Consider the following 15150-nt stretch of genomic DNA (forward strand, 5'->3'; position numbering starts at 1 on the left):
AACGAAAACAAGGACATCTCTTACCAGTATAGATGGAATTCCAAAATGGTGTAAATGGAAATTTCAAATGGTGCCTGGTTGGACTTTTGCTCCCTTAAAAAATATTTCTGCCTCTTGGTTCCAAGAGTTTGCTGGTATGAATCATTGTCACAGTCAATAATGTAATTTCTACCATAGTGTCACATCATAGCTCTTTTGAGAAATCTGAAAAGTTTTATTTCTATGACTTAAAAGCAGTTTCTTTCCATAGCACCAAACCTATGAATTGATTTATTATCCTCTTTTTAGTCTTGGAAAGAAAACAAGGGATTGAATGATAGAGAAAACTGTACCTCCTGGACAAACTCATACTCTTTTGCCTGTGCTGTATACCTGTTTGTGTGGATAAACAGAAAATTTGTCACCTCTCAATAATAAATCCCATTTGTCATAAATTTTATAGTAATTAGACGGATCTCAAAATAATGTTTATTCCAAAACATTTACCATCTGAAAATCGAAGAAAATACAACAGCACTGTATGGTAAGAGTATAACTCTCCTTGACTGATATATGAATAAGGGATGTTCAACCTTGAGCTGTTCATGAGGACAAAAATTGTTACCATAAGAAAACAACTAATGTAAGAATCTGGTAAAAAACTGTGGTCTCTGAGCTATTCTGAAATCTTCACTGGTGTTCCAGTAGGTCTTTTAAGCCATCACATGTTATAGCTTGGTATATATGTAGGAACACAACTGAGGAAGGCAGCATGGGTTTGGATTGTTAAATACATACCAGGGGTTTCAGATAGGCTTGCATAATCTAGATGCCCATGATACCAAGCTTCCACACCTAAAGGTACTGTCACTCTGTCTAGCTTTAAATATGAAGTAGCATGGTATTCCTGTGAGCATGGCTATCATGTTTTTTCAGGTGCAGTCAAGACTGATACAATGGACTGAAATGAAATGCATTGCTTTTTACAATTAATGTTTTCTTGTGTGATCTAGGATTAAAATACTCAAGCAAATTCTTTTCTCTCCTCTTTTCAGAGGAGTTTACCTGCCTTGAGACAGTTAACACCAGATTCAGCAGCTTTCATTCAACAAAGTCAACAGCAGCAGCCAACAACACAAGCAACGATAGCAACGATTCCATCTGCAGCGGTGCTTCTAAGCTCCTCCGTTCAGCGCACAGCAGGGAAGGCGACTGCAACTGTAACGAGTACTCTCCAACAACCTGTAATCAGCCTAACTCAGCCTACACAAGTTGGTGTTAGTAAACAAGGGCAGTCTACACCACTGGTACGTAAGCTGAAGTGCATCATCTGTTATTGCACAGGGGTTTTTTTGATAATAGTGACTTTTCTTCTTAAACTGGTGGTTAAGCTCAATCGGAGATCTTTGACCTCTTTAGAGAAACTAGCTACTAAGAAAAATAAGTCTAATTTAAAATCCATTTTTGCTTAAAGTACCATATTATTTACTCTTTCAGCATGAAATATTGGCAGATTGTCTCAATCACTGCATATCCATGAGAGTGCAGTGTTCTTGGAGGATCTTTCGTTTCATAAGTCTAACAACAGATTACCCCAAAAGAGGAGAAAGACTAACTTTCTCAGGCCTTGGACATAAACCAAAGAAGGAACAGTATAATGTGCAGCACCTTTTTTTCCTCTTCTCATAGCAAAGCAGTGTCTGAGTGCAAGCTTTTTCTAGGATGTGTATTAATTAAAATATATTATTAAATTACTAGGGGTTTTTTGCTACTTAGTACTTCAGCATTCCCTGTAGAATGTTCATCGTTCATCTAAGCTGCTCTGTCCATAAATTTTCATATAAAATGGAGAGATCTCTTCTGTCAATCCACAGATATTTTTCATTTACCTTGAGAGAAAAATTAGTGATTATATTGGTCTTACTGCCTTTATAACCTAGGTATTACAGAAAGAGGTTAGGAACCTAGGGAAGGAATAAAAACTGAACATTGACTAAATAGTGCTGGATTTACAAGAAAGTAGCTTGGCCTGTAACTAAAATAAGTATATAAAATAGTGGTAAGAGGAGCAAAAGAAAGACTTGTGGAGTTACAGAAATGGAGCTTGCAAAACAGGTAGAGTTGGTAGATTTCTTTACACTAGTTTGAAAGTAAATTTCTGAAAACTAGTTGAGGCCAGAAGACGAGTTTGCATAAATGGCTTTGGTAGCATTGCCATGTAACCCTACTTTTATGAGTTAATGTTCAGAAGCAGTATAGCTACAGTTGCCCGAGACTCAGTCTAACCTAACAATCCAATAGTACAAAGCTGCAAGGCTGTAGCTTTATGCTGATTCTGGATGAAAAGAGCATATGTAGAATCAGCTGGATTATCTTTATCATGTCTCTACTATTTTTAGTTCTAGAGTTTGTTCAGGCAGATCCAGTTTGCCTCTGTATCTCTAATGTAGAAGCCTTACGTAGAAAGTTTTAACTGGCCCTTTGTGATTATAGATGTTTGTTGGGTTTTTTTTGTTTGTTTGGTGGGTTTTTTTTCTTTTTTAATAGAAATAGGTTACTGATTTCTTTTCTGTATCACAGGAAGTGGAATATTAGTTTTCCTGTAAGGTATAATCTATCTAAAGAAACTTTTAAATACCTTAACATGTGCTGATTCTAGATCAATGAACAGATGTGTTATGATCACAACTTACAAGTTGATTGTTAGGGTTTGTTCTCCCCACCTGATTCTTAGGCTTAGTTATTTCTCAGATTGTTTACAGTTGGTTTTTTTGTTATTATTTTCAGGTTATCCAACAGTCTCAAAAAGCAGGGGCATTGATAAGGCCTCCACAGGTAACGTTGACACAGACACCAATGGTAGCATTGCGGCAACCACATAGTCGTATTATGCTCACTACTCCTCAAATTCAACTGAATCAACTTCAGACAGGTAAGAGGTCAAGATACTTGGTATATGCCACATTTGATAGCGTTAACTGGAGTCTGGTTTATGAATGTCAGTTCTTAAGCGCCCTGTAGCTGTATGATGGCTGTTGTACTATTGCTAAAATCTTCAGTGCATGGTGCCATAGTGGCTGGGGATACACATATGTCAGGTCAGCATTTACAGTCAGAGAAACTGTTTGGGTACTGGAATTGTGTGGAAGGGTCCTGTTTTAGATGGGTGAAATGCTGACAGAAACTATTGAAGTAAAGTTTTTGCACCAGACCTGTTGCCATTACTACCCACGACTGCCTTGTAAATCTGAACTGTGATACAAATTTGATGGAGTACAAATCTTGTCTGTCGTCTTGCAGTACCTGTGGTAAAACCAGCAGTATTACCCGGAAACAAAGCTATTGCCACTGTTTCGACACAAGTAGCTGCTGCTCAGAAGAATAAACTGAAGGAACCTGGGGGAGGCTCTTTTAGGTGAGGACCTGTATGCTTATTTGCTGCCTGGGCAGCCTGCTGAACTCAGTGGGAATCTGTCTACGTACTGCAGTGGTGCTGAATCAAGCTGGGTGAACTTGCAAGAACTAGAGGTGGATTTTCTGGGGGCAGGTTTGCTACTTTATTAAAGACTAACAAACAGCTGTGGACCTAGTTGTGCCAGACTGGTTTTAGCATTTAGCTGGCACTAAGGGTAAATATCAAACCTCACAAACAAACAGAACTCATTCCTTCATTCTTCTCAACTCTGTTCAGGTTATTCAGATGTACAGCCTATCTTACAGTGATGAGTGCAGTTTATTATTGTTTTGTGGTAGTGCTGTGTCTGGTCTCTTGTTTCTCAAGGCGTTGAAACATTGCATAAGAAAGGATCTTGGGAAAATGGTTAGGAAGTACAAAACTGCGAAAATACTTTTAGTGCTCTTTGGAATCAAATTATGTTAGTTTCATTTTATCATATAATAAAAGCAAATAAAACGCAAAAATGAAATAAAGTATTCAGGTTTACTGTGGAATTCGTTATATGCAGCTGTGGTATTGTAGCAGTGTGTGCAGATAAGCACTAAATGTTATGTTTATAATGACTTTTCCTTTCTTAAGGGATGATGATGACATTAATGATGTTGCATCAATGGCTGGAGTCAACCTGTCAGAAGAAAGTGCTCGGATATTGGCAACAAACTCTGAGCTAGTGGGCACATTAACAAGGTCCTGTAAAGATGAAACCTTCCTTTTCCCGGCACCTTTACAAAGAAGGATATTAGAAATAGGTATGTTGACTTTTCTTGAACTTTAATAAACAAATTTCACCAGTCTTGGGTTTAATTGAAGACATTTTCCATAGAAATTGTTTTGAATAGTGTAAAGTTGCCAGAGTTGTTACCTTTTGTATATTCTGATGCTTGTCAGCAAGCATTCAGCTTATGAAAGTAGAATAGTGTTAAGGGACTGATAAGGCGTAACAAAAATAATTACATTTGTTTTTTAAAAAATAAATCCAGAAACACTTTTATCGTATTTACTTACTAGTTTAGAATTGATGGTGGAACAAAAAGCATTCTTCAATAATTTCTTATACTGTAGTATACAGCATTTATTAATAAATTTTAAGTGTCCTGGTTTCGGGCTGAGATAGAGTTAATTTTCTTTCTAGTAGCTGGTATAGTGTTATGTTTTGGATTTGGTGTGGAAATAATGTTTGTAAGACACTGATAAAATGTTTTCAGTTGTTGCTGGGTGGTGTTTATGCTAGGTCAGGGATTTTTCAGCTTCTCATGCTCAGCCAGCAAGAAGGCTGGAGGGGTACAAGAAGCTGGGAGGGGACACAGCCGTGACAGCTAACCCAAACAGGCGAAAGGAATATACCATACCGTGTGATGTCATGCCCAGTATATAAACTGGGGGGTGTTGGCCAGGGCAGGGTGGATCGCTGCTTGGGAACTAACTGGGTATCAGTTGGCGAGTGGTGAGCAATTGCATTGTGTGTCACTTGTTTTGTATATTCCAATTCTTTTGTTTTTATTATTGTCATTTTATTATTATTATCATTATTACTCTCTTCCTTTGTCCTATAAAACTGTCTTTATCTCAAGCCACAAGTTTTAGGGTTTGTGGGTTTTTTTTTGTGTGTTTTTTTTTTGTTTGTTTTTTTGGTTTTTTTTTTTTTTTTTTTTTTTCCGATTCTCTCCCCCATCCCACTGGGTGGGGGAAATGAGCAAGTGGCTGTGTGGTGCTTAGTTGCCGGCTGGGGTTAAACCATGACATTAAGCTAATGTAAATTTTCCTATGTGTACCATTTCCTGTTTAATGCTTGTCTGAGAAATACCTGAACGCCGTATTTTTCAAACAGCATTTAAATTTCCATGACTGAGATTAGCCACATGTTTAGCTGTATTGTAAAATCATTTTTAACACGTGACTTCTGTCCTGGTCATAGGCAAAAAACATGGAATAACAGAAATCCATCCTGACGTAGTTAGCTATGTATCACATGCGACACAACAAAGACTACAAAACCTCGTGGAAAAATTATCAGAGACTGCTCAACAAAGGAATATTTCTTACAAGGTAACTGTATTTAATTGCACAAATAAAATGGCAAAATAGCACAAATTCAGCAGGCTATCATGTTGGCTTCAATGCATGAGTTCAGGTGTTCTTCATTCTGTGAAGTTGGGTTGTTCTCTTTGACTGATTCATCTTACATTAAGATATTAATACACATGGATGACTAGAACTCTTCAGCTTGCATATACAAAATGTTTTTAAAACAAATGCAGAGAAGCTGTGTCCTCCCCTTTATTTATTATGTCAAGTGTTTAGAGTCGATGAGTGATTGTACAGTCAGATAGGCAGATAAAAGCACTGCTTTGAATTCTCAAGAGACTGCTATCTGACAGATGTGTGCTCTTAATAGAGGCAATTGCCTAAACAGCATTTAGAAAAACCACGCAGCTCTGTGAAATATGTTTGTGAGGTTAAAGCTGTGACGATATTATTTTAGAAGTCAAAATCTGATGATTCACGGAATAGAACAAAATGCTTTTAAGAATTCTAGCTGGTTTGACTGGTGTAAATATACACTTGCTATTTGTTTGAAAAGGACAAAGTGAACATTTGAGCTTTAAATGTATATGTTCTACAGTACAGTACAAGCTAACAGCTTTGTTTTTAAGAAATGTAATGAGAAACATATTTGCTGTGTTTTCAGGATGATGAAAGATACGAACAAGCAAGTGACGTTCGGGCACAGCTCAAGTTCTTTGAACAACTTGATCAAATAGAAAAGCAGCGTAAAGATGAACAAGAAAGGGAAATTTTAATGCGTGCAGCAAAGGCAAGTGCTTGGATTTCACTCACGTTTGCTAAGTGTCATTTGCAGAGTTTCTTTTCGTTCTAAAGCACTTGCAATGAAGGGGAAGACTAATCTTCAAAGATGGAGCTTGATGAATATGTTCTTTAGCTAGAGCTCTGTTCTGCTTTTCATGGTAAAGCATGTGAGAGAGCTTCTTTGCCAGCCTCATTGCATGTTCCCAGATTAAAGTGGGTCTTAAAACTTAGTTTTTGCACTTTGCATTGTGAAAAAGATGAATTTAATAGCCTGGTGGTACTCTTCAACGGAATAGAGAGGTTACAGGTATTTTAGAGACTAGAAATAAAATTCAGAAAGATTCTTACAAGTTAGAGAAATACAATAAATAGGAAGCAGTTGATGTAAGCACAAGTCTAAGCAGTAGACTTTGTGGTTTTCCTCAGGGACCTGAATATAGGATGAATATGACTAACTAGGCAGGAGCAGCCTCGAAATAATTCACAAAACAACCTAAGGTTTCTGTTGGGTTTGTGATCTGGTATGAGTTGATAATGTCAAAATCCAACTTTTGTAGTGCAATGTTTGCACGTAGGTTGTCAACTAACACTTCCATTTCGGTTGATTCCTGTTAGACCTGAGCTGGAATACTCTATCAAGTTTTTTGACCCTATGCCAAGTAGACTTCAGAAGGAAAGCAATTTAAAGGTCTAGAAAATGTGACCTATGAAGTAAGGTTAGAGAGTAAATCCATTTACTTCAGGAAGGGAAAAGACTGGGGTGAGGCATAGGTCTTCAAGACTGTGTTTTGCATATTCTTATAATTCCCTGTGTTTGCTGCACCTAAAGTGCAGCAGGGAAGGCATAGGTTAATCATTAGGAGAAGCTTAATATTTTAAGGGTACTTGAGCATTGAATTAAAATAATTTATTTTGTTGTTGGTCTAAAGAATGTGTGGGATTAACAACAGTCAGGATTTGTTTGAAGATAGTTAATCTTGCCTTATGTGAGATTATGGATGAAAGACTGTCTTGAAGTTCTTCCTGTTTTCTGTTTGTTGACTTTTTAGAAAAACCAGGGAAACTAAGAGAATTCATATATGTAGCACAAAAAATGAATTGGCAGATGTGTATTAGATAACAAAGTTTGCTAAATTATACATTCTGTTACTTCTGTTCTGGTGAGGCTACACCTCGAATACTGTGTTCAGTTTTGGGCCCCTCACTACAAGAAAGACATTGAGGTGCTGGAGCACGTCCAAAGAAGAGTAGCGAAGTTGGTGAAGGGTCTAGAGAACAAGTCTTATGAGGAGCGGCTGAGGGAACTGGGGTTGTTCAGTCTGGAGAAAAGGAGGCTGAGGGGAGACCTTATTGCTCTCCACAACTACCTGAAAGGAGGTTGTAGCGAGGTGGGGGTCAGTCTCTTTAACCAAGTAACAAGCGGCAGGACGAGAGGGAACAGCCTCAAGTTGTGCTAGGGGAGGTTTAGATTGGATATTAGGAAAAATTTCTTCACCGAAAGGGTTGTCAAGCATTGGAACAGGCTGCCCAGGGAAGTGGTTGAGTCACCATCCCTGGAGGTACTTAAAAGACATGTAGATGTGATGCTTAGGGACACAGTTCAGTGGTGGACTTGGCAGTTAGGTTAACAGTTGGACTCAATGATCTTAAAGGTCTTTTCCAACCTGAATGATTCTATGATTCTAAAAGTATGATACGTACAAGTAATGGTAGGTGCCTAAGTGAAATGGGCAATTGCTAATGTAAATGGTCTGTTGGTCAGTTAGCTGCAGTTTGTTCAAACGGGAGTCTGACTTGTATGTGTAAGTGTAGCGGAAAGATATGTTCTTAGTAAGTGCGTAGTTACACAGCAAGGGGAGGAAATTTTCCAAAAAGTACAGGTCTGATTCCTTTTTTCATATGCAAAGTGTCTGTATTTCAATTCACAGATCTGTGTAATTTGTGTCTTGTAATGCTTTTGTTTAAGGCATAAATGCTTAGCTATTCCTTGGCTATTTTTAACAAAACTGAAAAAGGGGATGCTTTTTCAAAAATAGATACCTGAAACTAAGAAATAGAAAACTGCTTTTAATTTCTAAAAATTATTTTCCCCTGTTGCCTTCTCTGGGAGTGATAGGTATTCTCCACTTCCTGCTGAAGTTTAAGAAGAACTTTCAGATGCTGTGTGAAACTTGTGATCTTTAACTGCTTTTGTAACCAAATTAATTTTTCTTTCTTTTTCTCCAACCATGCCATGTTCATCCTTTATCAACATAGTCTCGATCTCGACAAGAAGATCCAGAACAGCTTAGGTTGAAACAGAAGGCCAAGGAGGTAAGTGTTCACCTTAACATGAACTTTTATTTTGGAAATCGAAAGAACAATAATTAACTGTACTTGTTCTGGCAAATGCAGATGCAGCAACAAGAGCTAGCACAGATGAGACAGAGGGATGCCAACTTGACTGCACTAGCTGCAATCGGTCCCAGAAAGAAAAGGAAAATAGATTCACCGGGATCTGGATCAGGGACAGAGGTACAGTGTAATTGTAATGTTTGGTTTTGCTGCATCAGTCTCTGTAAAAACCTTTCTATTCAGAGCTTTTTTCCCTAGTTTGTGGAAGCTCTCTGAGTGGCAGAAGTGTATTTTGTATTCAGATAATTTGCTTGCTCCAAGATCAGGATCAATTTTTAGTATCTGTGTAGTGGCATAGGGAATAAAATTTGAGTTGTCATTCCCTGATTTGTGGAACTGGAGGAATGTTAGAAAAGCCATCTCTGTTCTCTCAAATCTCTGCTTTTTTGGACCCCCACAGTTTTGGGAAAAGGCTGTTGTGGTTGTACCAATCTAACTAAATAAGAGTGCAGAGTAATGCTGCTGAGGTGGGTGCAGTGGTAGAATTGAATCACTGCTAAATTTGACAGCAGGAGCTTCAGGTTATAGGAACTTGCCTGATTTCTTTCTTCAGCAGTTGGTTGGCCTTAGTTTTAGTATCTCTACAGCAGATCAGTTTGACCAATTCCATCTGATTAGGATGATGATGATGCATATCCTTTATATATTCTACTGTTTAATCTGGCCTTTTAAAAGTTTCTCTGCAGACTAAGTATCAGTATGCTCAGTATCTGATCAGTTTAATGTTAATTTAAATTCAGGTAGATTGGTAGATTTATCTGCTGTATTTCAAAACAAGTTAATAGACATGAAATGGTACAAAATTGCTTTCTGCATGGAAGACATTCGATGTTGGGATTTCTCTAGTGTTTAAAAAGAACAAAATCTTCTTGAAACTTGTCATTGGCAGGGCCAAAAGCTCTCTTCATAATTTGAGGATTTTTCCCTGAGAGTTCTGTGTCTGATAGCAAGTGACAGGGTAGTAATAATTTACTAATTCTGTTTATTACTCCCTGAGCATTCCAAATTTTCAGTGCTAAAGCATTTATACTGTAGAAAAGCCTCTTGTTTCAAAATAATTCACCGTGTTTTATACTGAATTGCTAGAAGCCATAATTTACACATGCTAGATATAAAATGTTAGAGAAAAAAATCTGAATACTAGTAAATGTTATTTCTATTTAGAAAAAAATCAAGCCTCTTGAGCATCTTTTAAAGTAATTTTCAGTTTTGAAATTTACTAAAATGCCTGTTACTGATAATAAGACTTTTTTTAATATAAGTTAACAAATTACTGTATTAAAGGTTTATAAATGTGGTTTCAAATTATAAAAATTGCAGAATGTGGCACTTTTACAAAGATGTGTATATAAATGAAGTTTATGTCTCTGAGGAATACGCTGAAGTATCTCATGCAGCGTTAATGTTGGCATTGCTTACTTATGCATGCTCAACTGTGCAACGTTAATAGTCTGTTAATGTCACTTAGGTTATGGAATGTATTTTACATCTACTGTGAACACTTGTTTGTATTTCATCTAAATCTGACTAATTTAGTTATCCTAGATTAATCACTTACTGGTTAACCAATTAACTACAGGTTCCCTGGAAATCTAATCTTTTTGTCTGTTTAATTAAGAACCAGCTGCTTTTGATCTGATAGACTCACAGCTGTGCTTTTGCTGCTGTGTCACTTGACATTTTTAAATTGAGCTCCACTTGTCACCATTTGTATGCAGTTTGTAGTTAAGGCATATTACAAGAAGTGTGGAAAATAAGGTTTGTCATTACTTAGACACAGATTTGTAAATGTAAGCTTTTGATGTCTAGGAATGCTGAATCTTAATTACATGTAAAATCACTTCTAAGTAGTAATCATACTGTTTTGTTTCAAAACTCAACAGAACAGGTTGCTGTCAGTTTTAGAGTTTTACGTCCATGTGATTTTACTGAAAGTTACCAAAAAGCTTCCTAACTTATTCCATGCGTGCAGGAGTAGCATAGTTCTGTGTCTTTAAAGACTCCTGAAATTTTACCTTTCATTTAAAGTATTATAGTCTACATAATAAAATCAGGCTTCAGCTTCTACTAAAACATTTAAAAACCAAAAACCCTTCCAACGATTCTTTCGATTGTCTTGTTAGTAATCATATGTATATATTTGACAAAATCTAGTTAGCATCCAATGGTCTCCTGCGTCTTCTAATTTCCATTGAAATTGATGGAAATTAGGCAGCCTAAGTTGTGCAAGTGCCTTAAAATATCTCTTTGAAAATCCAGCCTTTAAACCATTCTAACTACAGGATTTCAATGATTTGATGCTTGCTAGTTCAACAGGTAACTTGCTTGAGAAACAAAAGTCTGACTTCACCGTTAGCAGTGTGGTGAAGCAGGAACACCTGCACTGAATACAGTATACTACTAACCCAGAGATGGTAATTTCCAGAGCAAGTTTACATTGGTTTCTTAATCAATAATGTACACTGATCATAAATACACTACTTTCACATATCGAGAGGACTGTATTAGTGTGAGCCTCAGCAGCTTATTCACATGGCTTTTGCACTACTCTAAATTCTGGCTTTTCTCAGGACTAGGGTGTTCTTACTTAGAACAGTCTTTCAAAATTCTCCAAACTCTCGGGCAGATAAATCTTTATTCACTAGTGGAGTGCATTTGGACCTTCTTGTGTCATTAAGTATCAAAGTTCCATTAAAAAAGAAAACAAAACATTATCCTAGTAAATTAAATTGGAGGTAAAAAAGAATCCATAGATAAGCCACAGAAATATAACCTGTTTCCAGTCACTCGGAACATTATTCACATAAACACACAAAGATACAAGGTATCAGCAACAGGGAACTGCCAAAAAGATTCCCGACTTTAAAATTTGAGGTGAAAGTTGGCTTTTCGGTCTCTGCGTGCCATCTACTGGTGACTGTGCCTTACTGCTGCCACAGGCGAGGAGGAGCAGGGAGGCTGCTTCAGAGTGGTTCTGGTCGCTGCTGCTCTAAGCCATGCCACTCTTTAGCTGTCCTTGCTGGACCGTGCCCTTCTGCCAGCCTCAAGCCAGACCACACTGCTCTTACTGCTGAAAAAGCGTTTCTGGTGCATGTGCACAGGATGGGATCAAATCCCAGTATTTACTGGCAGAGGCACCTTGTTGCTGGATAGTGTTCCTGATGGCTGGTGACTTTAAAGCACTCCAGGATTTCCTTGCTTGTATAAAGGAAAGCACAGTAGTCATAGAAGAGTTGCATTAATCGTGTGTATCCTATTAGAACTGTGTTTTCTGCAAGTGAAAATGCATTGGAGTTAGCCCCAGAAGACTTGCTTTATAACTCACTTACCAGGCAGTGTACATCTAAACAGCTGAACAATGTGGGTATCTCTAAAGATATCAAATGATTTTTTTTCTCCTGGACTTTTTTTTTTTTTGAAGTGACAAATATAATAATATACTACTTGTTTATCTTGCCAGTTTGTGTGGAAAATTACCAGTGTGTACCAGAGGGATAAGTGTTGCTGAATGATGGAGAAGAATTCAGAGATCCTTGGAGAATGCCTGTGTCTAGGATAGCTACTTCTTAACATAATCCTGAGCTTGGTTACAGCTGTTGTCACCAAAAGGAGAGCTCATGGCACCCTACCATGAAGATCAGGGGGGATCTCTAGGACATTATTCAAGACCTCACGGTCCAGGGGATAGGACTGCTCCCCAGTTCGTCCAGAACTCCAGGGCTTCCCTTGGGATCTGTATGCTGACATTGTGAAGAATACTGTCTCTTCCGTTTGTGTTGGTTGCTGGGATTGCCTGTCCTTAGTGCCTTCCTAAAGATAAGAGCAGTGCTTTGGGCTTGTTTTTGTCTATATTAAATGTCACTGAAAGTTCTAATTGTTCAACTATTGTTTATAAATAAGAATTAAAAAGAAACCTCTGATCTGGTAGCATACAGCATACTGTTTGATAGTTTCCTGCACATAGTCACTTAGTTCTTACCTTGCATGTTTTCTCTGAAAAGTTTTGGAATACCTGGGAGCACTGACATGTTCTGATTTATCTGTTCTTCTCATTTGCAGGGATCCGGTTCAAGTGCAGCAGTCCCAGGCAGCTCTGGAGTTGGAACAACCAGACAGTTTACGCGACAAAGGATAACGCGGGTGAACCTCAGGGACCTCATATTTTGTTTAGAAAATGAGCGAGAGACAAGCCATTCACTATTGCTATATAAAGCATTCCTTAAGTAAAATGGAAAAGATCAAGGTATTTTTGACGGAGAGACGCCTGAGGACATTTTTTATATATTTGCAAATTACGCCTTTTTGTAACAAGCAAATGGGATATTGTTTAAAAAACAACCACCTCTTTACATGGAACAGTTTTATATTCCTGTTTATAAATAAACTCTTCAGTATAAGAGAAATACATTTCTGTAACAGTGAGGATACTTACAAGGCCTGTGGATACTATAAAAGGACAATTAAATTTTAACTCATCTCTTGATTGAGTGGCCTTCTTGCCAAACAAGCCATATATAAAGACTGATGGAATCGTTTAGCAAATAACTAGCTACCCTTTGTCAGCCCTGTAGCAGTTTCGACATTAATTGTGCATTTTAGTTCAGTTTTATTCAACTAAATCAATTATATAGGCATATGTCTACAGCAGATGACCTCATTTCATTTAGCTTTTTTTTAAACAGTCAGTTAGCAAAGCAAACTGATTTTTTAGGAATATTTATCTTTCCCCCAAATGTTCAAAATCTAGAGGGATATACAGTTAATTTTAAACATAACCTCAATTTTAATCACATTATTGCTTATTAGAGGCCCTGAAATCCCATAAAGGAGGGTTACTTCTGAATGTTTTAGCAGCATCTGTAAAAATGCATTTTATTTGCTATAGTTTGTAAAGCTGTAAAGTTAAAAAAGGAAAAAAAGGAAAAAAAGAGAAACCTTTTCAGCATAAATATATTTTACTTGCACTGTGTTTTTTAGCTAAAGTGAAAGCTTAGATTAAATAAAATCAAAGTTGAGAGGAATCATCAAAAGACTGTTTCTCAGTGTGAATCAAGTGTTGAAAAATGGTTGGTGTATTTTGTCAGTAATTGTACATAATTTTTGGCACATAACATAAAAATGGCTATGTAAACTATAATTATTTTGCTAAAAGACTGTATGCAAGCTGTGGGCCTACTTTAAAGATGTCCAGAGCAAAGTCCCTTCTTTGTACCTATTTTTTTATTACAAATATACTAATTGGTTCTTTATATTTTCAGAGGTTATTGTATTAAATTGTCTATTGATAGTACTTTTATGACTGTAAATACTTTGGCTTTCTTTGTGTGAACTCTCATGGTAGAATTTAACTCTTGCGTGTAAACTGAATGCTGATCAGTATTTTTATCAACACCTGACAACTGTTACACCCCTTTTATTTTGTCTTTTAGGAAATCCTGTCTTTCCATTTTTTTTTTCATGTAAATTTTGCACAGTTACTTGTTCATATGTAAATATTTTACTTTCAAAAATGAAGTTTTTAATTGCTATTGTTTTATATAGGATTGAAAGAAAATTAACTCCTTTATTAAAAACAAATTTATCTGTATTTGCTAATGTATTTTTCTCTCTAAATCTTTTCTCCGCTTGGATTTATTTTTCTTGGTACAGTAAAAGATTAGTCTACCTGAGGGGATGCTGTTTCCTAAAGATGCACTTTGGGTTTTTTATATTGTTTTGTTTTGTCAGTGTTTTGAAGGTATGTAATGAATCTTGAAATGTCGTTGTTGTCTTAGGGGTCTTGGACTAAGATCAATGGATAGTGGGTTTGTTCTGTTTTGTTTTTTCAGCAGGGAAAGTTTCTGAAGAGCTCTTAAAAAGTATTTTGGTTTTGTCTAGTGAACATTTAATAAAACACCCTCTCCTTGAAGGCAACCTAATCCCTCAACCACAATTAACTACGATGGTTTTCAGAAGAAGGTGTGACATAAAACACAGAATTTGGAGTACGACTATTAAAGAATATAATCAGGGACACACTTTTGATTATTAATGTGAAAATCGGCGAAGGTGTATTTCTGATGTTCTGTTACAAATGTTTAGCTTTTGCTTTGTTTTTTTAATTCCTCCTCTCATGGGCAACTTAAAAAAAAAAAATAATTCCAAATCGTGAGGGCCTAATCCTGCTATTAGATTAATAGAAAAATCATGTTAATTTGATAATTATTTCTTGCATATAGACAAATCTTATCTACAGGCGACTGCACCAAGCACACTACTATTGAACTGGCACTCGGCCCGGCACTGACTTGGTCCACGTGAGGAGACCAGTTGTCTCCCTGAAAAAAATGGATTAGCTCCTAAAGAGATGTACTCACCTGTCACCGTGTATGACACTTACTTGAAGATTTTATTTGTTTGTAAACTCCAAACTGTCTTTCAAATTGTGTAATGTTATTAAGTGGAAAGAAACAACTTTGACTTTTGGCCAAAACATTGTCATAGCCTTCCTTTAATTGTAACAAGTGTTGGTT

At 36.8% G+C, this 15150-nt stretch overlaps 1 protein-coding gene across 1 annotated transcript in view; it reads left to right on the forward strand.

The window, feature by feature from the left end:
* TAF4 (TATA-box binding protein associated factor 4) overlaps positions 1-14225 on the forward strand; it is a 40569-nt gene extending 26344 nt beyond the window's left edge. Inside the window, exons 8-16 of the mRNA XM_030010062.2 lie at positions 1035-1286; positions 2767-2911; positions 3280-3394; positions 4016-4185; positions 5352-5482; positions 6126-6251; positions 8501-8557; positions 8639-8758; positions 12698-14225. Of these exons, the coding sequence (XP_029865922.1) occupies positions 1035-1286; positions 2767-2911; positions 3280-3394; positions 4016-4185; positions 5352-5482; positions 6126-6251; positions 8501-8557; positions 8639-8758; positions 12698-12865 (1284 nt within the window). The 3' untranslated portion in view covers positions 12866-14225. The remainder of the gene's footprint in view (positions 1-1034; positions 1287-2766; positions 2912-3279; positions 3395-4015; positions 4186-5351; positions 5483-6125; positions 6252-8500; positions 8558-8638; positions 8759-12697) is intronic.
* The last annotated feature ends 925 nt before the right edge of the window (positions 14226-15150 follow it).

This window comes from Aquila chrysaetos, chromosome 3 (assembly GCF_900496995.4).
Source record: "Aquila chrysaetos chrysaetos chromosome 3, bAquChr1.4, whole genome shotgun sequence".
Classification (NCBI taxonomy): Eukaryota; Metazoa; Chordata; class Aves; order Accipitriformes; family Accipitridae; genus Aquila; species Aquila chrysaetos.